Consider the following 26,373-nt stretch of genomic DNA (forward strand, 5'->3'; position numbering starts at 1 on the left):
AGATAGCATGGACCCTAGTGATGGAAGACAGTATGGATCCTAGAGATGGAAGACAGTATGGATCCTAGAGATGGAAGACAGTATGGATCCTAGAGATGGAAGATAGTATGGATCCTAGAGATGGATCCTAGAGATGGAAGACAGTATGGATCCTAGAGATGGAAGACAGTATGGATCCTAGTGATGGAAGATAGTATGGATCCTAGAGATGGAAGACAGTATGGATCCTAGTGATGGAAGACAGTATGGATCCTAGTGATGGAAGATAGTATGGATCCTAGTGATGGAAGACAGTATGGATCCTAGAGATGGAAGACAGTATGGATCCTAGAGATGGAAGACAGTATGGATCCTAGAGATGGAAGATAGTATGGATCCTAGAGATGGATCCTAGAGATGGAACCTAGAGATGGAAGACAGTATGGATCCTAGAGATGGAAGACAGTATGGATCCTAGTGATGGAAGACAGTATGGATCCTAGAGATGGAAGACAGTATGGATCCTAGTGATGGAAGATAGTATGGATCCTAGTGATGGAAGATAGTATGGATCCTAGTGATGTAAGATGGTATGGATCCTAGTGATGGAAGATAGTATGGATCCTAGAGATGGATGACAGTATGGACCCTGAAGATGGAAAACAGTATGGATCCTAATGATGGAAGATAGTATGGATCAGTGATGGAAGATAGTTGGGGTCATAGTGATGAAAGATAGTTGGGGTCATAGTGATGGAAGACAGTTGGGGTCATACTGATGGAAGACAGTTGGGGTCATAGTGATGGAGGATAGCTGGGGTCATACTAATGGAGGATAGCTGGGGTCATACTAATGGAAGGTAGTTGGGTTCATACTGATGGAAGATAGTTGGGGTCATAGTGATGAAAGATAGTTGGGGTCATAGTGATGGAAGACAGTTGGGGTCATACTGATGGAAGACAGTTGGGGTCATAGTGATGGAGGATAGCTGGGGTCATACTAATGGAGGATAGCTGGGGTCATACTGATGGAAGGTAGTTGGGGTCATAGTGATGGAAGATAGTTGGGGTCATAGTGATGGAAGACAGTATGGATCCTAGTGATGGAAGACAGTATGGATCCTAGAGATGGAAGACAGTATGGAAGATAGTATGGATCCTAGAGATGGAACCTAGAGATGGAAGACAGTATGGAGCCTAGAGATGGAAGACAGTATGGATCCTAGAGATGGAAGATAGTATGGATCCTAGAGATGGAACCTAGAGATGGAAGACAGTATGGATCCTAGAGATGGAAGACAGTATGGATCCTAGTGATGGAAGATAGTATGGATCCTAGAGATGGAAGACAGTATGGATCCTAGTGATGGAAGACAGTATGGATCCTAGTGATGGAAGATAGTATGGATCCTTGTGATGGAAGACAGTATGGATCCTAGAGATGGAAGACAGTATGGATCCTAGAGATGGAAGATAGTATGGATCCTAGAGATGGAACCTAGAGATGGAAGACAGTATGGATCCTAGAGATGGAAGACAGTATGGATCCTAGTGATGGAAGATAGTATGAATCCTAGAGATGGAAGACAGTATGGATCCTAGTGATGGAAGATAGTATGGATCCTAGTGATGGAAGATAGTATGGATCCTAGTGATGAAAGATAGTATGAGTCCTAGTGATGGAAGATGGTATGGATCATAGTGATGGAAGATAGTATGGATCCTAGAGATGGATGACAGTATGGACCCTGAAGATGGAAAACAGTATGGATCACAGTGATGGAAGATAGTTGGGGTCATAGTGATGAAAGATAGTTGGGGTCATAGTGATGGAAGACAGTTGGGGTCATACTGATGGAAGACAGTTGGGGTCATAGTGATGGAGGATAGCTGGGGTCATACTAATGGAGGATAGCTGGGGTCATACTGATGGAAGGTAGTTGGGGTCATAGTGATGGAAGATAGTTGGGGTCATAGTGATGGAAGATAGCTGGGGTCATAGTGATGAAAGAAAGTTGGGGTCATAGTGATGGAAGATAGCTGGGGTCATACTGATGGAGGATAGCTGGGGTCATAGTGATGGAAGATAGTTGGGGTCATAGTGATGAAAGATAGTTGGGGTCATAGTGATGGAAGATAGTATGGGTCCTAGTGATGGAAGATGGTATGGATCCTAGTGATGGAAGATAGTATGGATCCTAGAGATGGATGACAGTATGGACCCTGAAGATGGAAAACAGTATGGATCACAGTGATGGAAGATAGTTGGGGTCATAGTGATGAAAGATAGTTGGGGTCATAGTGATGGAAGACAGTTGGGGTCATACTGATGGAAGACAGTTGGGGTCATAGTGATGGAGGATAGCTGGGGTCATACTGATGGAAGATAGTTGGGGTCATAGTGATGGAGGATAGCTGGGGTCATACTGATGGAAGATAGTTGGGGTCATAGTGATGGAAGACAGTTGGGGTATAGTGATGGAAGACAGTTGGGGCCATAGTGATGGAAGACAGTTGGGGTCAAAGTGATGGAAGATAGTTGGGACCAAAGTGATGGAAGATAGTTGGGGTCATAGTGATGAAAGATAGTTGGGGGTCATAGTGATGGAAGACAGTTGGGGCCAAAGTGATTGAAGACAGTTGGGGCCAAAGTGATGGAAGACAGTTGGGGTCATAGAGATGGAAGACAGTAGGGGCCATAGTGATGGAAGACAGTTGGGGTCATAGTGATGGAAGATAGTTGGGGTCATAGTGATGGAAGATAGTTGGGGTCATACTGATGGAAGACAGTTGGGGCCATAGTGATTGAAGACAGTTGGGGCTAAAGTGATGGAAGACAGTTGGGGTCATAGTGATGGAAGACAGTTGGGGTCATAGAAATGGAAGATAGTTGGGGTCATACTGATGGAAGACAGTTGGGGCCATAGTGATTGAAGACAGTTGGGGCCATAGTGATTGAAGATAGTTGGGGTCAAAGTGATAGAGATAGTAGGGGCCAAAGTGATGGAAGATAGTTGGGGCCAAAGTGATGGAAGACAGTTGGGGTCATACTGATGGAAGACAGTTGGGGCCATAGTGATTGAAGACAGTTGGGGCCAAAGTGATGGAAGACAGTTGGGGCCAAAGTGATTGAAGACAGTTCGGGCCAAAGTGATTGAAGACAGTTCGGGCCAAAGTGATTGAAGACAGTTGGGGCCATAGTGATTGAAGATAGTTGGGGTCAAAGTGATAGAGATAGTAGGGGCCAAAGTGATGGAAGATAGTTGGGGCCAAAGTGATGGAAGACAGTTGGGGCCAAAGTGATTGAAGACAGTTCGGGCCAAAGTGATAGGGATAGTAGGGGCCAAAGTGATAGAGATAGTAGGGGCCAAAGTGATGGAAGATAGTTGGGGTCATAGTGATGGAAGTCAGTTGGGGCCAAAGTGATTAAAAATAGTTTGGGTCATACTGATGGAAGACAGTTGGGGTCATGGTGATGGAAGACAGTTGGGGCCAAAGTGATTGAAGATAGTTGGGGTCATACTGATGGAAGATAGTTGGGTCATAGTGATGGAAGACAGTTGGGGTCATAGTGATGGAAGAGAGTTGGGGGCCATAGTGATTGAAGACAGTTGGGGCCAAAGTGATGGAAGAAAGTTGGGGTCATAGTGATGGAAGACAGTTGGGGTCATAGAAATGGAAGATAGTTGGGGTCATACTGATGGAAGACAGTTGGGGCCATAGTGATAGAGATAGTAGGGGCCAAAGTGATGGAAGATAGTTGGTGTCATAGTGATGGAAGTCAGTTGGGGCCAAAGTGATTGAAGATAGTTGGGGTCATACTGATGGAAGACAGTTGGGGTCATAGTGATGGAAGACAGTTGGGGTCATACTGATGGAAGTCAGTTGGGGCCAAAGTGATGGAAGACAGTTGGGGTCATAGTGATGGAAGTCAGTTGGGGCCAAAGTGATGGAAGTCAGTTGGGGCCAAAGTGATGGAAGACAGTTGGGGTCATACTGATGGAAGACAGTTGGGGTCATAGTGATGGAAGACAGTTGGGGCCAAAGTGATAGAGATAGTTGGGATCATACTGGTGGAAGTCAGTTGGGGCCAAAGTGCTGGAAGACAGTTGGGGCCATAGTGATGGAAGATAGTTGGGGTCATAGTGACTGAAGACAGTTGGGGTCATAGTGGTGGAATGGAAGAAAGTTAAGGTCATAGTGATGGAAGACAGTTGGGGTCATAGAAATGGAAGATAGCTGGGGTCATAGTGATGGAAGACAGTTGGGGCCAAAGTGATTGAAGACAGTTGGGGTCAAAGTGATAGAGATAGTAGGGGCCAAAGTGATGGAAGATAGTTGGGGTCATAGTGATGGAAGTCAGTTGGGGCCAAAGTGATTGAAGATAGTTGGGGTCATACTGATGGAAGACAGTTGGGGTCATAGTGATGGAAGTCAGTTGGGGCCAAAGTGATGGAAGTCAGTTGGGGCCAAAGTGATGGAAGTCAGTTGGGGTCATACTGATGGAAGACAGTTGGGGTCATAGTGATGGAAGACAGTTGGGGCCAAAGTGATTGAAGATAGTTGGGGTCATACTGATGGAAGACAGTTGGGGTCATAGTGATGGAAGACAGTTGGGGCCATAGTGATGGAAGTCAGTTGGGGCCATAGTGATGGGAGACAGTAGGGGCCATAGTGATTGAAGACAGTTGGGGTCATAGTGGTGGAATGGAAGATAGTTGCGGTCATACTGATGGAGGATAGCTGGGGTCATAGTGATGGAAGACAGTAGGGGCCATAGTGATGGAAGACAGTTGGGGGTCATAGAAATGGAAGATAGTTGGGGTCAAATTGAAGGAAGATAGTTGGGGTCATAGTGATGGAGGATTATAGCTGGGGTCATAGAAATGGAAGACAGTAGGGGCCATAGTGATGGAAGACAGTTGGGGTCATAGAAATTGAAGATAGTTGGGGTCATAGTGATGGAAGACAGTTGGGGTCATAGTGATGGAAGATAGTTGGGGGTCATAGTGATGGAAGACAGTTGGGGTCATAGAAATGGAAGATAGTTGTGGTCATTGTGATGGAAGACAGTTGGGGCCAAAGTGATGGAAGATAGTTGGGGTCATAGTGATGGAAGACAGTTGGGGTCATACTGATGGAAGACAGTTGGGGTCATAGAAATGGAAGATAGTTGGGGGTCATTGTGATGGAAGACAGTTGGGGTCATAGAAATGGAAGATAGTTGGGGTCATAGGGATGGAAGACAGTTGGGGTCATAGTGATGGAGGATAGCTGGGGTCATACTGATGGAAGATAGTTGGGGTCATAGTGATGGAGGATAGCTGGGGTCATACTGATGGAAGATAGTTGGGGTCATAGTGATGGAAGACAGTTGGGGTATAGTGATGGAAGACAGTTGGGGCCATAGTGATGGAAGACAGTTGGGGTCAAAGTGATGGAAGATAGTTGGGACCAAAGTGATGGAAGATAGTTGGGGTCATAGTGATGAAAGATAGTTGGGGCCATAGTGATGGAAGACAGTTGGGGTCAAAGTGATGGAAGATAGTTGGGGCCGAAGTGATGGAAGACAGTTGGGGTCATAGAGATGGAAGACAGTAGGGGCCATAGTGATGGAAGACAGTTGGGGCCAAAGTGATTGAAGACAGTTGGGGTCAAAGTGATAGAGATAGTAGGGGCCAAAGTGATGGAAGATAGTTGGGGTCATAGTGATGGAAGTCAGTTGGGGCCAAAGTGATGGAAGACAGTTGGGGTCATAGTGATGGAAGATAGTTGGGGTCATAGTGATGGAAGACAGTTGGGGCCAAAGTGATTGAAGACAGTTGGGGTCAAAGTGATAGAGATAGTAGGGGCCAAAGTGATGGAAGATAGTTGGGGTCATAGTGATGGAAGTCAGTTGGGGCCAAAGTGATTGAAGATAGTTGGGGTCATACTGATGGAAGACAGTTGGGGTCATAGTGATGGAAGTCAGTTGGGGCCAAAGTGATGGAAGTCAGTTGGGGCCAAAGTGATGGAAGTCAGTTGGGGTCATAGTGATGGAAGACAGTTGGGGCCAAAGTGATTGAAGACAGTTGGGGCCAAAGTGATGGAAGTCAGTTGGGGCCAAAGTGATGGAAGTCAGTTGGGGCCAAAGTGATGGAAGTCAGTTGGGGCCAAAGTGATGGAAGTCAGTTGGGGTCATAGTGATGGAAGACAGTTGGGGCCAAAGTGATTGAAGACAGTTGGGGCCAAAGTGATGGAAGACAGTTGGGGTCATAGAGATGGAAGACAGTAGGGGCCATAGTGATGGAAGACAGTTGGGGTCATAGTGATGGAAGATAGTTGGGGTCATAGTGATGGAAGATAGTTGGGGTCATACTGATGGAAGACAGTTGGGGCCATAGTGATTGAAGACAGTTGGGGCTAAAGTGATGGAAGACAGTTGGGGTCATAGTGATGGAAGACAGTTGGGGTCATAGAAATGGAAGATAGTTGGGGTCATACTGATGGAAGACAGTTGGGGCCATAGTGATTGAAGACAGTTGGGGCCATAGTGATTGAAGATAGTTGGGGTCAAAGTGATAGAGATAGTAGGGGCCAAAGTGATGGAAGATAGTTGGGGCCAAAGTGATGGAAGACAGTTGGGGTCATACTGATGGAAGAAAGTTGGGGCCATAGTGATTGAAGACAGTTGGGGCCAAAGTGATGGAAGACAGTTGGGGTCATAGTGATGGAAGACAGTTGGGGTCATAGAAATGGAAGATAGTTGGGGTCATACTGATGGAAGACAGTTGGGGCCATAGTGATTGAAGACAGTTCGGGCCATAGTGATTGAAGATAGTTGGGGTCAAAGTGATAGAGATAGTAGGGGCCAAAGTGATGGAAGATAGTTGGGGCCAAAGTGATGGAAGACAGTTGGGGCCAAAGTGATTGAAGACAGTTCGGGCCAAAGTGATAGGGATAGAAGGGGCCAAAGTGATAGAGATAGTAGGGGCCAAAGTGATGGAAGATAGTTGGGGTCATAGTGATGGAAGTCAGTTGGGGCCAAAGTGATTAAAAATAGTTTGGGTCATACTGATGGAAGACAGTTGGGGTCATAGTGATGGAAGACAGTTGGGGCCAAAGTGATTGAAGATAGTTGGGGTCATACTGATGGAAGATAGTTGGGGTCATAGTGATGGAAGACAGTTGGGGTCATAGTGATGGAAGATAGTTGGGACCAAAGTGATGGAAGATAGTTGGGGTCATAGTGATGAAAGATAGTTGGGGCCATAGTGATGGAAGACAGTTGGGGGCCATAGTGATTGAAGACAGTTGGGGCCAAAGTGATGGAAGAAAGTTGGGGTCATAGTGATGGAAGACAGTTGGGGTCATAGAAATGGAAGATAGTTGGGGTCATACTGATGGAAGACAGTTGGGGCCATAGTGATAGAGATAGTAGGGGCCAAAGTGATGGAAGATAGTTGGTGTCATAGTGATGGAAGTCAGTTGGGGCCAAAGTGATTGAAGATAGTTGGGGTCATACTGATGGAAGACAGTTGGGGTCATAGTGATGGAAGACAGTTGGGGTCATACTGATGGAAGTCAGTTGGGGCCAAAGTGATGGAAGACAGTTGGGGTCATAGTGATGGAAGTCAGTTGGGGCCAAAGTGATGGAAGTCAGTTGGGGCCAAAGTGATGGAAGACAGTTGGGGTCATACTGATGGAAGACAGTTGGGGTCATAGTGATGGAAGACAGTTGGGGCCAAAGTGATAGAGATAGTTGGGATCATACTGGTGGAAGTCAGTTGGGGCCAAAGTGCTGGAAGACAGTTGGGGCCATAGTGATGGAAGATAGTTGGGGTCATAGTGATGGAAGACAGTAGGGGCCATAGTGATTGAAGACAGTTGGGGTCATAGTGGTGGAATGGAAGAAAGTTGGGGTCATAGTGATGGAAGACAGTTGGGGTCATAGAAATGGAAGGTAGCTGGGGTCATAGTGATGGAAGACAGTTGGGGCCAAAGTGATTGAAGACAGTTGGGGTCAAAGTGATAGAGATAGTAGGGGCCAAAGTGATGGAAGACAGTTGGGGTCATAGTGATGGAAGTCAGTTGGGGCCAAAGTGATTGAAGATAGTTGGGGTCATACTGATGGAAGACAGTTGGGGTCATAGTGATGGAAGTCAGTTGGGGCCAAAGTGATGGAAGTCAGTTGGGGCCAAAGTGATGGAAGTCAGTTGGGGTCATACTGATGGTAGACAGTTGGGGTCATAGTGATGGAAGACAGTTGGGGCCAAAGTGATTGAAGATAGTTGGGGTCATACTGATGGAAGACAGTTGGGGTCATAGTGATGGAAGACAGTTGGGGCCATAGTGATGGAAGTCAGTTGGGGCCATAGTGATGGAAGATAGTTGGGGTCATAGTGATGGGAGACAGTAGGGGCCATAGTGATTGAAGACAGTTGGGGTCATAGTGGTGGAATGGAAGATAGTTGCGGTCATACTGATGGAGGATAGCTGGGGTCATAGTGATGGAAGACAGTAGGGGCCATAGTGATGGAAGACAGTTGGGGGTCATAGAAATGGAAGATAGTTGGGGTCAAATTGAAGGAAGATAGTTGGGGTCATAGTGATGGAGGATTATAGCTGGGGTCATAGAAATGGAAGACAGTAGGGGCCATAGTGATGGAAGACAGTTGGGGTCATAGAAATTGAAGATAGTTGGGGTCATAGTGATGGAAGACAGTTGGGGTCATAGAAATGGAAGATAGTTGGGGGTCATAGTGATGGAAGACAGTTTGGGTCATAGAAATGGAAGATAGTTGTGGTCATTGTGATGGAAGACAGTTGGGGCCAAAGTGATGGAAGATAGTTGGGGGTCATTGTGATGGAAGACAGTTGGGGTCATAGAAATGGAAGATAGTTGGGGTCATAGGGATGGAAGACAGTTGGGGTCATAGAAATGGAAGATAGTTGGGGTCATAGTGATGGAAGACAGTTGGGGCCAAAGTGATGGAAGACAGTTGGGGTCATAGTGATGGAAGACAGTTGGGGCCAAAGTGATGGAAGACAGTAGGGGCCATAGTGATGGAAGACAGTTGGGGTCATAGTGGTGTTTATGGAAGATAGTTGGGGTGATAGTGATGGAGGATAGTAGGGGTCATAGTAATGGAAGATACTTGGGGTCATAGTGATTGTTTGTTTGTTTGTTTTGTTTGTTGTTTAACGCCACACTCAAAGTGATAGGAGAGTGAGTGAGTGAGTTGGTTTAACGCTGCTTTTAACAGTATTCCAGTTATATCGCGGCATGTCAGCTTAATGTGGGAGGAAAGACCAAAGTGATGTGGGTCTAAGACGTTTACCACTTCGGTGAAATCAATGAGCACAGGTATGGTGTCCGGACAAACCTAGACACTTAATTAGGACGAACCGGGATTCGAACCCACAATTATAGGTTTCTGGTGTGCCCAAGGGACGCAACTCTGCACAGCGTATTGTGGCGCCTTAGACAACTGGGCCGCCCATGTCCCCAGTGATGGAAGACTGTATGGATCATAGTGATGGAAGACAGTTGGGGCCATAGTGAAGGAAAACAGTAGAGGCCATAGTGATGGAGCACAGTAGAGGCCATAGTGATGGAACACAGTTGGGGCCATAGTGATGGAACACAGTAGAGGCCATAGTGATGGAACACAGTTGGGGCCATAGTGATGGAACACAGTAGAGGCCATAGTGATGGAACACAGTTGGGATTTTTGTGATGGATGAAAGTATGGATCATAGCTTATGCATGATACACTTTACATCCCTACTACTGATCATGCATGATACACTGTACATCCCTACTACTGATTATGCATGATACACTTTACGTCCCTGCTACTGATTATGCATGGTCCACTTTACGTCCCTACTACTGATTATGCATGGTACACTTTACATCCCTACTACTGATTATGCATGATACACTTTACGTCCCTACTACTGATTATGCATGGTACACTGTACGTCCCAACTACTGAATATGCATGATACACTTTACGTCCCTACTACTGATTATGCATGATACACTTTACGTCCCTACTACTGATTAGGCATGGTACATTGTACATCCCTACTACTGATCATGCATGGTACACTGAACGTCCCAACTACTGAATATGCATGATACACTTTACGTCCCTACTACTGATCATGCATGATACACTTTACGTCCCTACTACTGATTATGCATGGTACACTTTACGTCTCTACTACTGATTAGGCATGGTACACTGTACGTCCCAACTACTGAAGATGCATGATACACTGTACATCCCTACTACTGATTATGCATGACACACTTTACGTCCCTACTACTGATTAGGCATGGTACACTGTACGTCCCAACTACTGAATATGCATGATACACTTTACGTCCCTACTACTGATTAGGCATGACACACTGTATGTCCCCGGTACTGATTATGCATGATACACTGTACATCCCTACTACTGATTATGCATGACACACTTTACGTCCCTACTACTGATTAGGCATGGTACACTGTACGTCCCAACTACTGAATATGCATGATACACTTTACATCCCTACTACTGATTAGGCATGGTACATTGTACGTCCCAACTACTGAATATGCATGATACACTTTACGTCCCTACTACTGATTAGGCATGACACACTGTATGTCCCCGGTACTGATTATGCATGATACACTGTACATCCCCGGTACTGATTACGAAACTGTTACCTGTGCAGTAAGAGACACAGCTGACTGCAACATGCTGCCATCATCAATGTAAGCTGAAACATGTCAGATCAGGTTTATTAAGAGTACTTGATAAAAAAAACAGTTTAATACTATTGTGTGTGTGTACTGGTCAGAGGTGTGTGGAAGTGTGGGTCCTGGTCAGAGGTGTGTGGAAGTGTGGGTGCTGGTCAGAGGTGTGTGGAAGTGTGGGTACTGGTCAGAGGTGTAGTGAAGTGTGGGTGCTGGTAAGAAGTGTGTGGAAGTGAAGGTACTGGTCAGAGGTGTGTGGAAGTGTGGGTACTGGTCAGGGGTATGTGGAAGTGAGGGTGCTGGTCAGAGGTGTGTGGAAGTTCGGGTACTGGTCAGATGTATTTGAAAGTGAGGGTACTGGTCAGAGGTGTGTGGAAGTGTGGGTAATGGTCAAAGGTATTTGGAAGTGTGGGTACATGTCAGAGGTGTGTGGAAGTGTGGGTACTGGTCAGAGGTGTGTGGAAGTGTGGGCGCTGTAGAGAGGTGTGTGGAAGTGTGGGTACTGGTCAGAGGTGTAGTGAAGTGTGGGTGCTGGTCAGAAGTGTGTGGAAGTGAAGTTACTGGTCAGAGGTGTGTGGAAGTGTGGGTGCTGGTCAGAGGTGTGTGGAAGTGTGGGTACTGGTCAGAGGTGTGTGGAAGTGTGGGTACTGGTCAGAGATGTGTGGAAGTGAGGGTACTGGTAAGAGGTGTGTGGAAGTGTGGGTACTGGTCAGATGTATTTGGAAGTGAGGGTACTGGTAAGAGGTGTGTGGAAGTGCGGGTACTGGTCAGAGGTGTGTGGAAGTGTGGGTACTGGTCAGAGGTGTGTGGAAGTGTGGGTACTGGTCAGAGGTATTTGGAAGTGTGGGTACTGGTCAGAGGTGTGTGGAAGTGTTGGTACTGGTCAGAGGTGTGTGGAAGTGTGGGTGCTGGTCAGAGGTGTGTGGAAGTGTGGGTACTGGTCAGAGGTGTAGTGAAGTGTGGGTGCTGGTCAGAGGTGTGTGGAAGTGTGGGTTCTGTACAGAGGTGTGTGGAAGTGTGGGTGCTGTACAGAGGTGTGTGGAAGTGTGGGTGCTGGTCAGAGGTGTGTAGAAGTGTGGGTGCTGGTCAGAGGTGTGTGGAAGTATGGGTACTGGTCAGAGGTGTGGGAAGTGTGGGTACTGGTCAGAGGTATTTGGAAGTGAGGGTACTGGTCAGAGGTGTGTGGAAGTGTGGGTACTGGTCAGAGGTATTTGGAAATGTGGGTACTGGTCAGAGGTGTGTTAAGTGTGGGTACTGGTCAGAGGTGTGTGGAAGTGTGGGCGCTGTACAGAGGTGTGTGGAGGTGTGGGTGCTGGTCAGAGGTATGTGGAAGTGTGGGTACTGGTCAGAGGTGTAGTGAAGTGTGGGTGCTGGTCAGAGGTGTGTGGATGTGTGGGTGCTGGTCAGAGGTGTGTGGAAGTGTGGGTACTGGTCAGAGGTGTGTGGAAGTGTGGGTACTGGTCAGAGGTGTGTGGAAGTGTGGGTGCTGGTCAGATGTGTGTGAAAGTGTAGGTGCTGGTCAGAGGTGTGTGTAAGTGTAGGTGGTGGTCAGAGGTGTGTGGAAGTGTAGGTACTGGTAAGAGGTACGTGGAAGTGTGGGTACTGGTCAGAGGTATGTCGAAGTGTGGGTACTGGTCAGAGGTGTGTGGAAGTGTGGGTGCTGGTCAGAGGTGTGTGTAAGTGTGGGTGCTGGTCACAGGTGTGTGGAAGTGTGGGTGCTGGTCAGAGGTGTGTGGAAGTGTGGGTGCTGGTCAGAGGTGTGTGGAAGTGTGGGTACTGGTCAGAGGTGTGTGGAAGAGTGGGTACTGGTCAGAGGTATTTGGAAGTGAGGGTACTGGTCAGAGGTGTGTGGAAGTGTGGGTGCTGGTCAGAGGTGTGTGGAAGTGTGGGTGCTGTACAGAGGTGGGTGGAAGTGTGGGTGCTGTACAGAGGTGTGTGGAAGTGTGGGTACTGGTCAGAGGTATTTGGAAGTGAGGGTACTGGTCAGAGGTGTGTGGAAGTGTGGGTACTGGTCAGATGTATTTGGAAGTGAGGGTACTGGTAAGAGGTGTGTGGAAGTGCGGGTACTGGTCAGAGGTATTTGGAAGTGTGGGTACTGGTCAGAGGTGTGTGGAAGTGTGGGTACTGGTCTGATGTATTTGGAAGTGAGGGTACTGGTCAGAGGTGTGTGGAAGTGCGGGTACTGGTCAGAGGTATTTGGAAGTGTGGGTACTGGTCAGAGGTGTGTGGAAGTGTGGGCGCTGTACAGAGGTGTGTGGAAGTGTGGGTACTGGTCAGAGGTGTAGTGAAGTGTGGGTGCTGGTCAGAGGTGTGTGGAAGTGTGGGTGCTGGTCACAGGTGTGTGGAAGTGTGGGCGCTGTACAGAGGTGTGTGGAGGTGTGGGTGCTGGTCAGAGGTGTGTGGAAGTGTGGGTGCTGGTCTCAGGTGTGTGGAAGTGTGGGTTCTGGTCAGAGGTGTGTGAAAGTGTGGGTACTGGTCAGAGGTGTGTGGAAGTGTGGGTGCTGTACAGAGGTGTGTGGAAGTGTGGGTGCTGGTTAGAGGTGTGTGGAAGTGTGGGTACTGGTCAGAGGTGTAGTGAAGTGTGGGTGCTGGTCAGAAGTGTGTGGAAGTGAAGGTACTGGTCAGAGGTGTGCTGAAGTGTGGGTACTGGTCAGGGGTATGTGGAAGTGAGGGTGCTGGTCAGAGGTGTGTGGAAGTGTGGGTACTGGTAAGAGGTGAAGTGAAGTGAGGTGCTGGTCAGAGGTGTGTGGAAGTGTGGGTACTGGTCAGATGTTTTTGAAAGTGAGGGTACTGGTCAGAGGTGTGTGGATGTGTGGGTGCTGGTCACAGGTGTGTGGAAGTTCGGGTACTGGTCAGAGGTGTGTGGAAGTGTGGGTACTGGTCAGATGTTTTTGAAAGTGAGGGTACTGGTCAGAGGTGTGTGGATGTGTGGGTGCTGGTCACAGGTGTGTGGAAGTGTGGGTACTGGTCAGAGGTGTGTGAAAGTGTGGGTACTGGTCAGAGGTGTAGTGAAGTGTGAGTGCTGGTCAGAGGTGTGTGGAAGTGTGGGTACTGGTCAGAGGTATTTGGAAGTGAGGGTACTGGTAAGAGGTGTGTGGAAGTGCGGGTACTGGTCAGAGGTATTTGGAAGTGTGGGTACTGGTCAGAGGTGTGTGGAAGTGTGGGTACTGGTCTGATGTATTTGGAAGTGAGGGTACTGGTCAGAGGTGTGTGGAAGTGCGGGTACTGGTCAGAGGTATTTGGAAGTGTGGGTACTGGTCAGAGGTGTGTGGAAGTGTGGGCGCTGTACAGAGGTGTGTGGAAGTGTGGGTACTGGTCAGAGGTGTAGTGAAGTGTGGGTGCTGGTCAGAGGTGTGTGGAAGTGTGGGTGCTGGTCAGAGGTGTGTGGAAGTGTGGGCGCTGTACAGAGGTGTGTGGAGGTGTGGGTGCTGGTCAGAGGTGTGTGGAAGTGTGGGTGCTGGTCTCAGGTGTGTGGAAGTGTGGGTTCTGGTCAGAGGTGTGTGAAAGTGTGGGTACTGGTCAGAGGTGTGTGGAAGTGTGGGTGCTGTACAGAGGTGTGTGGAAGTGTGGGTGCTGGTTAGAGGTGTGTGGAAGTGTGGGTACTGGTCAGAGGTGTAGTGAAGTGTGGGTGCTGGTCAGAAGTGTGTGGAAGTGAAGGTACTGGTCAGAGGTGTGCTGAAGTGTGGGTACTGGTCAGGGGTATGTGGAAGTGAGGGTGCTGGTCAGAGGTGTGTGGAAGTGTGGGTACTGGTAAGAGGTGAAGTGAAGTGAGGTGCTGGTCAGAGGTGTGTGGAAGTGTGGGTACTGGTCAGATGTTTTTGAAAGTGAGGGTACTGGTCAGAGGTGTGTGGATGTGTGGGTGCTGGTCACAGGTGTGTGGAAGTTCGGGTACTGGTCAGAGGTGTGTGGAAGTGTGGGTACTGGTCAGATGTTTTTGAAAGTGAGGGTACTGGTCAGAGGTGTGTGGATGTGTGGGTGCTGGTCACAGGTGTGTGGAAGTGTGGGTACTGGTCAGAGGTGTGTGGAAGTGTGGGTACTGGTCAGAGGTGTGTGAAAGTGTGGGTACTGGTCAGAGGTGTGTGGAAGTGTGGGTGCTGGTCAGAAGTGTGTGGAAGTGTGGGTACTGGTCAGAGGTGTGTGAAAGTGTGGGTACTGGTCAGAGGTGTGTGGAAGTGTGGGTACTGGTCAGAGGTATTTGGAAATGTGGGTGCTGGTCAGAGGTGTGTGGGAGTGTGGGTACTGGTCAGAGGTGTAGTGAAGTGTGGGTGCTGGTCAGAGGTGTGTGGATGTGTGGGTGCTGGTCAGAGGTGTGTTGAAGTGTGGGTACTGGTCAGAGGTGTGTGGAAGTGTGGGTACTGGTCAGAGGTGTGTGTAAGTGTGGGTGCTGGTCAGAGGTGTGTGTAAGTGTGGGTGCTGGTCAGAGGTGTGTGGAAGTGTAGGTACTGGTCAGATGTATTTGGAAGTGAGGGTACTGGTCAGAGGTGTGTGGAAGTGTGGGTACTGGTCAGAGGTATTTGGAAGTGTGGGTACTGGTCAGAGGTGTGTGGAAGTGTGGGTACTGGTCAGAGGTGTGTGGAAGTGTGGGTACTGGTCAGAGGTATTTGGAAGTGAGGGTACTGGTCAGAGGTGTGTGGAAGTGTGGGTACTGGTCAGATATATTTGGAAGTGAGGGTACTGGTCAGAGGTGTGTGGAAGTGTGGGTACTGGTCAGAGGTGTGTGGAAGTGTGGTTACTGGTCAGAGGTGTGTGGAAGTGTGGGTACTGGTCAGAGGTGTATGGAAGTGTGGGTGCTGGTCAGAGGTATGTGGAAGTGTGGGTGCTGTACAGAGGTGTGTGGAAGTGTGGGTGCTGTACAGAGGTGTAGATACTGGTTTGAGAAGACTTCTAGTGTTTGCATCTGGGAAACTGTTGCAGGTGGTTATGATTGAGTGGACTGGTTGGAGAAATGTTTGAAGGTGGGATTGGTTGAAGAGTTGTTTTGAGACGTATTCTAGGGTTTGGGACTCACCTGAGAAGTGTTTGGAGTAGAGAGACTCATATTCCTCCTCTCCAAGACTCTCACTATCAATTTTTCGGCCTCCCTCTTTGCTGCTGTGCCACTCCTCTCGCATAGGTTTAAACAACATTGTGATGTCCTGTAAGGAGACCTCACGGCTTGCAGCACTGGAGCTGATCTCATTCTCGATCCTCATGACCCACGATACATTGCCACTGGGCCCGCGGATGTTGACTTCTGCCCAGCCAATGCACCAGCAGGTACAGGGAAGCAGGCTAGGGGAGAAGGGCTTCTCTTCCGTCTCACTTTTCGAACCTGTACATTATAGTTTTGCAATGCTTATATTGAGAAAACAAGTGAGTCAACATGGGAAGATACACCCATTAACTTTTCAAGTTGCAGTCAAACACTGTTGTGTTATAGTTGAAAGGACCTACGGAAATACTTTGAGTTATCCAAGGTTCAACACAGTCGAAAGTGATGAATTAAGAAGGAATACGAGGGGAAAACTTTTACTTTGACACAACCGCATGTTCAACACATCAAAGTTCGACACAGAGATATTTGACTGTATATGGATCTTCTTAAGTACTTTTGCATTCAGTTATGTACAAGGCTGTCAAAGTTTGGTTAGGTATTGAAAGTATACACTTTTGTGTTTCTTAACTTTACTTAAAAAAAAAGGCTCATCTGTTTACAATCATTTCTGTATCAAATATTCACTTCTGTCAAAAACGTGTACCCTTCTCAGGTGATCTTATCAAGCATTTTGATCAGCTATAATTTGACTCCAGTGTTGCCCAAATAGTGTTTACAGCTGGACCATATTAGCTGCAACAACCTCGCTGCTACTTAATAACACAAATAAATTAAATTTTAGTGATCTTGTATGCCTCCTCAACTCACCAAAGAGGTACGAGTCAAGAGAATCCCCTGACAGTGAGCTGCCAGTTTGGACTCCTACATCGTCACTGCCCCGGGTGACACTGAGGTCGTCGTGTGACCACTTGGTTTGCTGCACACCAATATCATCAGCACTAGGGGAGGAGGTGGGCTCCACCTGACTCTGACTGCGACTCAGACAGGCAGCAGACTTGTGCCTGCGGCGCTCTCTCTTTGCAGAAACTGGCGGCTGTCTTCCTTCTTGTGCTTCATGATATAACAGGATGCATTTCTCACAAACACCGGCATTAGCTGCCTTAACACCACTCCCACTTGTTGTTATGGTGATGATTTTGTTGCCAAGCAGCCATGTCTGATTCTGTGTTCCAGAGAGTAAAAACTGTACCAGCTGAGACCTTGTGAGAAAAACATTATAATATAGTCACATAACACCTTATACATTAATATTCTTAAACAGAAACAGATGCATTTAAAACATACTCATCTGGGACAGATGATGGGTAAAGAAAATATAAATGTATATGAAAATGTATTTTTTAAGGTAAAATTAATATTTATACTTTACCTGACTCATACTTATTGCTTATCACTACTCATTTCCAAAAGGTAGTGGAAACTACCTGAACTGTGTTCCTGGAGAACAGAGAAAACATCTCACCTGAACACACCCCTGGACTTTTCACTCTCTCATTTCCCATACTTAACGACTGGGTGGGTGCTTTAGTGTATGAGTCAGGGATAAGTGAGGGACTCATACTTATTGCTTGAATGACACGGTTGGTGGTGGGTTCCACCTGTTTGTGGTTCAGATCGAGATCTATTCATTAACCTCTGGGAATGTGATATTATTCTTAATTACTTCCGTATATCAAAACAGGGTACCACCTCCTTCTTGTGAAAGTAGTAGGCACTATGGCTCTGACTTCATGTGGGTTGGAGGCTGAGTGCGGTGGGCTGGCCTGTCCCTCTGTAGGCTCTAAGGATTACTGCTCTTATCCAGAAAGAAATGGTGTTCTGGATACTTTTGTGGTATTTTATTCCTAGATAATGGTATGAACAACCTTCTTAATTACTGTCGTCTGTAGCTTGATCTGTTTAGGTGGATGCGTAAGGCTTAAACTGAACATCAGGATAAATCTTCGGTGTCCTTGGATCCTAGGATTGACGAAAGTGGCCAAATATGAAACTGTCTACGGTCTGTCTGACCAGGATGTTTATTCTTGGCGATAAAATCCCATCTCGTGCTGAGATGAGAAGATATATAATCTCACCGCTGTCAAATCAAGTACATGAGAAATCGTTTGCATGAATCGATTCTAGATGCTGTAGATAGTACAAATAATGTCTTCTGCATTAGACTTCAAAGTCAGCTTGTTAAAAGGGTTTATACATCCACAAGTGGGGTGATTAAGTACCACGGTTAGATTAAGCCTGTATGATTGTAGCAAGGCTCGTAATTCTGGAACTTTGGTGAGCTTGATTCCGATATGCATGGTGTAGCACAGAACTTATCGCTGCAAGGTAGGTAGTTAATGTTGAACCTTTGAGATTCCTCGTACTACGTAGGAGGCACAGGAATTTTGCTACTAGTGGTAAGGTAGCCTTGGCTGCCGTAAACCCTTTTAAGGTTGCAAATTGGTCATTGTACAAATTCCTCATAGATCTGCTATGGAGACTGCCTTGGCTGCTCTATCTGAATATCACCTTCTAGTAAGGTTGAACGTGTCATGTCCATGCATGCAGTTCGTAAGCATATTGCTTTTGATGAACTTGCATGGCGTGAGGATGCTGTAAGAAGGTTTGTCCAGCTTGGGAGTTTTACTGTTTGTTTCGCTGTTAGCGCAATATGCTCTGGGAACCAATCTTTGCCGGCCAGTAAGGTTCGACCTAAAAGCAGAAATAGGTTGTTGGCGTTGGTGGCCCAAGCCAGTTGGTCTGTGAATGGTAAGATGAACGTCTTTTTTTTTTTTTTTGAACCTTGTTGCAAATAAGTCTGTTGATGGGCAACCTTTTTCCCTTGTCATCAGCTGGAGTGCCTCCAGATGGAGCATCCATTCCGTTGGGAATGGTTTGGATGGCCTGGATAGAGCATCTGCTAGGACATTTAGCACACCTGGGATGTAACTTGCTTTTATGCGTAGAGTGAGACTGTCTGTTAGTTTGAACAGTTGAAATTTTAATCTCAGAAGGGTTGCTGATCTGGTTGTTCCTTGGAGATTGATTTAAAGTCCAGAGTTGAGTTGTCTGTTCTTATCATGAAGAAGTGTGTTTGGGTTGTGGGGCCCATGTGTTATCGCTCTAATGATGGCTTCTAACTCCAGATAATTTATATGGAGAAGTTTTTCTTGTGGGGACCATATCCCTGAGGTTACTTGTAGGGATGCGTCGACGCATAGATGCTGGTGGTAAGCCGGCTCATTCAAACAGGTCCCTACTCAAACATCTGATTTGACTGAAGATATTTCTTCAGTCATTGTGGTAGTCGGTCTGTATGGTCTAGGAATGGTCTCAGAAATCTCTGAAAGAGATGAAACTGCAGTCTGATGCTTATAGTTAGGGCTTGAGCAGAGGTAAGTAGGCCTTGGACTACTTGCCACTGATAGATTGAAATCTGTTTGTGAATAATGATCTGTAGATAGCTTTGACTTTATGTCTCCCGGTCTTCTGGTACCTCAATCAGGTATTTCCTCATGCAGAATCTGATTCCCAAGAATTTGTAGTCAACATGTAGTCTCACCTGTGTAGTAATGCCACTACTAAGATGTTCTTGCATATATATGTAGTCTCACCAATGTAGTACTGCCACTACTAAGATGTTCTTGCATATATATGTAGTCTCACACCAATGTAGTACTGCCACTACTAAGATGTTCTTGCATATATATGTAGTCTCACCAATGTAGTACTGCCACTACTAAGATGTTCTTGCATATATATGTAGTCTCACCAATGTAGTACTGCCACTTCTAAGATGTTCTTGCATATATATGTAGTCTCACCAATGTAGTACTGCCACTACTAAGATGTTCTTGCATATATATGTAGTCTCACACCAATGTAGTACTGCCACTACTAAGATGTTCTTGCATATATATGTAGTCTCACCAATGTAGTACTGCCACTACCAAGATGTTCTTGCATATATATGTAGTCCCACCAATGTAGTACTGCCACTACTAAGATGTTCTTGCATATATATGTAGTCTCACCAATGTAGTACTGCCACTTCTAAGATGTTCTTGCATATATATGTAGTCTCACCAATGTAGTACTGCCACTACCAAGATGTTCTTGCATATATATGTAGTCTCACACCAATGTAGTACTGCCACTACCAAGATGTTCTTGCATATATATGTAGTCTCACCAATGTAGTACTGCCAATACCAAGTTGTTCTTGCATATATATGTAGTCTCACCAATGTAGTACTGCCACTACTAAGATGTTCTTGCATATATATGTAGTCTCACCAATGTAGTACTGCCACTTCTAAGATGTTCTTGCATATATATGTAGTCTCACCAATGTAGTACTGCCACTACTAAGATGTTCTTGCATATATATGTAGTCTCACCAATGTAGTACTGCCACTACTAAGATGTTCTTGCATATATATGTAGTCTCACCAATGTAGTACTGCCACTACTAAGATGTTCTTGCATATATATGTAGTCTCACCAATGTACTACTGCCACTACTAAGATGTTCTTGCATATATGGGTCATTCTCAAAAAATGTCAGAATTTCAACTAAGCAAAAACATCAAAATTGTCTTTTGTAAAATTCCTTTTTTATAGACTCAGTACACAAAGTAACTTCTGAATAATAATGTTAAGCAAAATGACACCTTAATAATCAATGATGTCCTAATTATGATAATTAATTAACACTGAATAGGAAAAATATGTCTGTCCTGTTACCATGTTAACAATTATATTTTCTGTAACAATATTTTTCAAAGTTCAACACAAATCATGTCAGTTCTTGTTTTTAAATGTATTGTTTAATATTTCAATGAGTACAATTAAAAAGAGATTGGATACATTATTTTATGGACAGATTTGTCCAGCATTTGAGTCAAATGAAAACATTTGAATTCATTCAAATCCAATATGACAAACATACCCTGATTATTGCATCATATATTACACATATGCTTCATTAGATGATATATGTTTGAATTCAAATATGTTCTTCTGAAAAATAAAAATAAATAATCAGTATATTTCTATTTTAAGTGCTGGTAACAGGACAGACAACGTAGTAACAGGACGGACAATTGAAAGTAACAGGACGGACAATCGGCTTTGATTGCAGATAACTATAACGTTCAGGAGTTTCAAGATTTTGAAATATCTGACAAATACGAAAAAAGTATGTGCAATTGATTACACCTGAACATATAAGGTGTAATTAACTGAATATTCTTGTATGTAATCTGAACTATAGAAAACGGTCGGTAACAGGACGGACAATTGAAAGTAACAGGACGGACAAACTTATGTTTGCAGTCAACTATCCTGTTCAGAAGTTCAAAGTTTTGAACTCTGACAAATAAGAAAATGTTTTGCTTAATTAACAGTATCTGATCATATGGATGTTATTAACTGAATGTTCTTCTATGTAATGTGAATGTAGGATACTGGTAGGTAACAGCACAGACGGAAGTAACGCCAAAGACAATAACTTTTGCATTTTGGGTTAATCCCTAGAATTACAAAGAATTTAAATTGATTTAAACTTACACTAAATAGTCATGTGACAGTTTTTGTCATGAAGCAACAACACAATAACCAACTTTATCCATGTCAAACATCAACATAATCTGGAGAAAAAAAACTTGTCAGAAGATTTCCTGTTGAAGCTGTATTCTTTTGCAATTGTATTCGCAAATACTCAAATAAACGGTCTGAAAAGGTGAATTATAGTTTACTTAAAGGTAAAATTCATTTGTATCTATGTTTATTTGATTAGTGCCAGAATTAAATGGTGCCTTTCATTCACCCAGAAACCACAGGTTGTTTATTGTTTCTGTTTTATCATATCTGTAATAGCTTCCCAGTAAATGTTTTCAACACTGAAGTGGGAAGCAGTGCCTTCAATCTTCTTTCGTTCAGGAATGATGGTAATAATGTCCTCGTGCTTGTACCAGCATTTGTCCAGCAGGAGTCTTGGCCAAAAGAATCATTTTTGATCTCATTTTTTGCCAGGCTTGTGCATGCATTCGACATATATATCATAGGTAGAAACATCTATGTATCCAGGATATGGAAAACCATCATATAACACAACCACACATTTTCCAAGACACTCTTCTGTATCATCTGGAACGGATAGTAAAATGTCACTCTCACTTTTCTCAACCTCACCCTTCTCCACCACACCACCTGTCCTCTCCACCTTTTTCTCAACCTCACCCTTCTTCACCACACCACCTGTCCTCTCCACCTTTTTCTCAACCTCACCCTTCTCCACCACACCACCTGTCCTCTCCACCTTTTTCTCAACCTCACCCTTCTCCACCACACCACCTGTCCTCTCCACCTTTTTCTCAACCTCACCCTTCTCCACCACACCACCTGTCCTCTCCACCTTTTTCTCAACCTCACCCTTCTCCACCACACCACCTGTCCTCTCCACCTTTTTCTCAACCTCACCCTTCTCCAACACACCATCTGTCCTCTCCACACTTTTCACAACCTCACCCTTTTCCACCACACCACCTGTCTTCTCCACCCTTCTGTTGTTTTTTCATCAGATAACTATCTTCAACAAAGTAGTCTATTTTTTTATGTATATATGTTTTCTTCTAAACTGTGATAAATTTGAAAACATATCTCTTAATGTTTCATAAAATTAGAATATTTAGTGATTGGATAAGAAACGTTAGATAAAGATGACCAAATGTCTGTGCTGTTACTTTTAAGTCTTAACCAATTTTTTTTATTTAGCTTGGAAGATTTGTTCAGCCATAGCCTCTTGAATGCCTGTGTTATTACAAAAGAATTATTTGTGTTAATATGGTAATTATATTATTGATTGGTTATACTAGGAAAGACAGTTTAAGGTGATGATAAGTCTGTGCTGTTACCACGGAATGTCTGTGCTGTTACTTTTTCATCAGATAACTATCTTCAACAAAGTAGTCTATTTTTTATGTATATGTTTTCTTCTAAACTGTGATAAATTTGAAAACATATGTCTTAATGTTTCATAAAATTTAAATATTGAGTGATTGGACAAGAATAGTTAGATAAAGCTGACCAAATGTCTGTGCTGTTACCAATATTTGTCTCTGCTGTTACTTTTAAGTCTTGAGCAACTTGTTTTTATTCAGCTTGGAAGATTTGTACAACCATAGCCTCTTGAATGTCTGTGTTATTTCAAAAGGAATTATTTGAGTTATTATGGTAATTATATTATTGATTGGTTAAACAAGGAAAGACAGTTTAAGATGATGATAAGTCTGTGCTGTTACCACGGAATGTCTGTCCTGTTTACATGTTTGAAGGTAACAGCACAGACAGTAACAGCATAGACAAATTGACATTAATAACAGTTTTTTTTAATGAGACCTCCCTTGAAATGTTGAGACCACATGGCATTGTGAACAGTTCATATTTTCTAATATTCTGAAAAAATGGTTTTAGAAAAAAATATTTGTTTTGGCAAAAATGAGCAGTAACAGCACAGACATAAGAAAAGAGTATTCATGATAGCACTAAACTTCCCTGTCAAGCAGAATTATCCAAAGTCTTCTCTCACTTGAAGGACACTGCTGCCATGATAGTACAGGAAGTAAGCTGTATTTCTGTTATTTTGAATTATGGGAATCTTGAAGGATTATTTATTTTTCAGTTTTGATCCATCCTGGTAACAGGACAGACACTTTTTTATGTACAAGTGTTTCTTACCAAAAACCAATATAAATAAAAGAGTGTATCTTCAAAAGATAAGTTTATATCATGAGTTAGAAAGGTAATGTACAATATATAAACATTATTTACATAATATTTTTTATTTTTAGCCACATTAAACAATGTTGATGTGCAAACATAGGGTTACGGACACACCCTTCAGCTCAATTTAACCGCAATTAAGCAGTTTTAATTAAAATAAAATACCTAATAAGAAATACTGAAACTTAACTTTCAGACACCATGGTATGTTCTACGAAAAACACTTGTGTTTAAACATATCTAAAATAAATATTTTAATTGTTATTCAACTCGGACTAAAAAACTCACTTTTTTTGAGAATGACCCATATATGTAGTCTCACCAATGTAGTACTGCCACTTCTAAGATGTTCTTGCATATATATGTAGTCTCACCAATGTAGTACTGCCACTACTAAGATGTTCTTGCATATATATGTAGTCTCACCAATGTAGTACTGCCACTACTAAGATTTACTCACCTGTGTGGTACTGCTGAAAAGTTGGCAAAAGCATATCTGGCCATGACATCAGTGCATGTCTCAGTCAGTTCCCGATGGAAGAGAGTCATTTTCTCATCCACAGGTGGTGGGTCCCGTTTGGTCAAAGCAGATCCCGACACCATTCTGCGTCTACAGTTTATACAGGTAGACATATCAGCAGGTGTCTTCACATAAGGTGTTGACAAAGATCAAACACAGAAACTATTGAGCTGTATTTGTACTGGCACATAATGTCTAAAGGGTGTGTGCTTCTGTACTGACTGATATAACTGACCTGACCCCTTCCTGTAAGTACATAGATGTATTTGACCTGACCCCTTCCTGTAAGTTGTAAGTATACAGATATATCTGACCTGACCCCTTTCTGTAAGTATACAGATGAATCTGACCTGACCCCTTCCTGTAAGTATACAGATGTATCTGACCTGACCCCTTCCTGTAAGTATACAGATGTATCTGACCTGACCCCTTCCTGTAAGTATACAGATGTATCTGACCTGACCCCTTCCTGTAAGTGTACAGATGTATCTGACCTGACCCCTTCCTGTAAGTACATAGATGTATCTGACCTGACCCCTTCCTGTAAGTGTACAGATGTATCTGACCTGACCCCTTCCTGTAAGTATACAGATGTATCTGACCTGACCCCTTCCTGTAAGTGTACAGATGTATCTGACCTGACCCCTTCCTGTAAGTGTACAGATGTATCTGACCTGACCCCTTCCTGTAAGTATACAGATGTATCTGACCTGACCCCTTCCTGTAAGTGTACAAATGTATTGGAACTGACCCCTTCCTGAAAGTACATAGATGTATCTGACCTGACCCCTTCCTGTAAGTACATAGATGTATCTGACCTGACCCCTTCATGTAAGAACATAGATGTATCTGACCTGACCCCTTCCTGTATGTACATAGAGGTATCTGACCTGACCCCTTCCTGTAAGTACATAGATGTATCTGACCTGACCCCTTCATGTAAGTAAATAGATGTATCTGACCTGACCCCTTCCTGTAAGTGTACAGATGTATCTGACCTGACCCCTTCCTGTAAGTGTACAGATGTATCTGACCTGACCCCTTCCTGTAAGTATACAGATGTATCTGACCTGACCCCTTCCTGTAAGTATACAGATATATCTGACCTGACCCCTTCCTGTAAGTATACAGATATATCTGACCTGACCCCTTCCTGTAAGTACATAGATATATCTGACCTGACCCCTTCCTGTAAGTATACAGATGTATCTGACCTGACCCCTTCCTGTAAGTACATAGATGTATCTGACCTGACCCCTTCCTGTAAGTGTACAGATGTATCTGACCTGACCCCTTCCTATAAGTACATAGATGTATCTGACCTGACCCCTTCCTGTAAGTATACAGATGTATCTGACCTGACCCCTTCCTGTAAATATACAGATGTATCTGACCTGACCCCTTCCTGTAAGTATACAGATGTATCTGACCTGACCCCTTCCTGTAAGTGTACAGATGTATTGGACCTGACCCCTTCTTGTAAGTACATAGATGTATCTGACCTGACCCCTTCCTGTAAGTACATAGATGTATCTGACCTGACCCCTTCATGTAAGTACATAGATGTATCTGACCTGACCCCTTTCTGTAAGTGTACAGATGTATCTGACCTGACCCCTTCCTGTAAGTATACAGATGTATTGGACCTGACCCCTTCCTGTAAGTGTACAGATGTATCTGACCTGACCCCTTCATGTAAGTACATAGATGTATCTGACCTGACCCCTTTCTGTAAGTATACAGATGTATCTGACCTGACCCCTTCCTGTAAGTATACCGATGTATCTGACCTGACCCCTTCCTGTAAGTATACAGATATATCTGACCTGACCCCTTCCTGTAAGTGTACAGATATATCTGACCTGACCCCTTCCTGTAAGTATACAGATGTATCTGACCTGACCCCTTCCTGTAAGTACATAGATGTATCTGACCTGACCCCTTCCTGTAAGTGTACATAGATGTTTATGACCTGACCCCTTCCTGTAAGTATACAGATGTATCTGACCTGACCCCTTCCTGTAAGTATACAGATGTATCTGACCTGACCCCTTCCTGTAAGTGTACAGATGTATTGGACCTGACCCCTTCTTGTAAGTGTACATATGTATCTGACCTGACCCCTTCCTGTAAGTATACAGATATATCTGACCTGACCCCTTCCTGTAAGTATACAGATGAATCTGACCTGACCCCTTCCTGTAAGTATACAGATGTATTGGACCTGACCCCTTCCTATAAGTACATAGATGTATCTGACCTGACCCCTTCCTGTA

At 44.5% G+C, this 26,373-nt stretch overlaps 1 protein-coding gene across 5 annotated transcripts in view; it reads right to left on the minus strand.

Annotated features, from left to right (window-relative positions):
• Positions 1 to 26,373, minus strand: part of LOC124123002 (tuberin-like) — a 253,029-nt gene that overhangs the window by 64,118 nt on the left and 162,538 nt on the right. For all 5 annotated transcript variants that reach the window (XR_007222962.1, XM_048402652.1, XM_048402651.1 and 2 more), the window contains 4 exons: positions 24,038 to 24,187; positions 16,621 to 17,012; positions 15,727 to 16,029; positions 10,689 to 10,741 (listed from right to left, as the gene is read on the minus strand). Coding sequence is in view for 4 of the 5 variants with exons in the window: in XM_048402652.1 (XP_048258609.1) it covers positions 10,689 to 10,741; positions 15,727 to 16,029; positions 16,621 to 17,012; positions 24,038 to 24,187 (898 nt within the window). In the remaining variant the exon portion in view is untranslated. The remainder of the gene's footprint in view (positions 1 to 10,688; positions 10,742 to 15,726; positions 16,030 to 16,620; positions 17,013 to 24,037; positions 24,188 to 26,373) is intronic.

This window comes from Haliotis rufescens, unplaced genomic scaffold, assembly GCF_023055435.1.
Source record: "Haliotis rufescens isolate VD_foot unplaced genomic scaffold, xgHalRufe1.0.p SCAF_28, whole genome shotgun sequence".
Taxonomy (NCBI): Eukaryota; Metazoa; Mollusca; class Gastropoda; order Lepetellida; family Haliotidae; genus Haliotis; species Haliotis rufescens.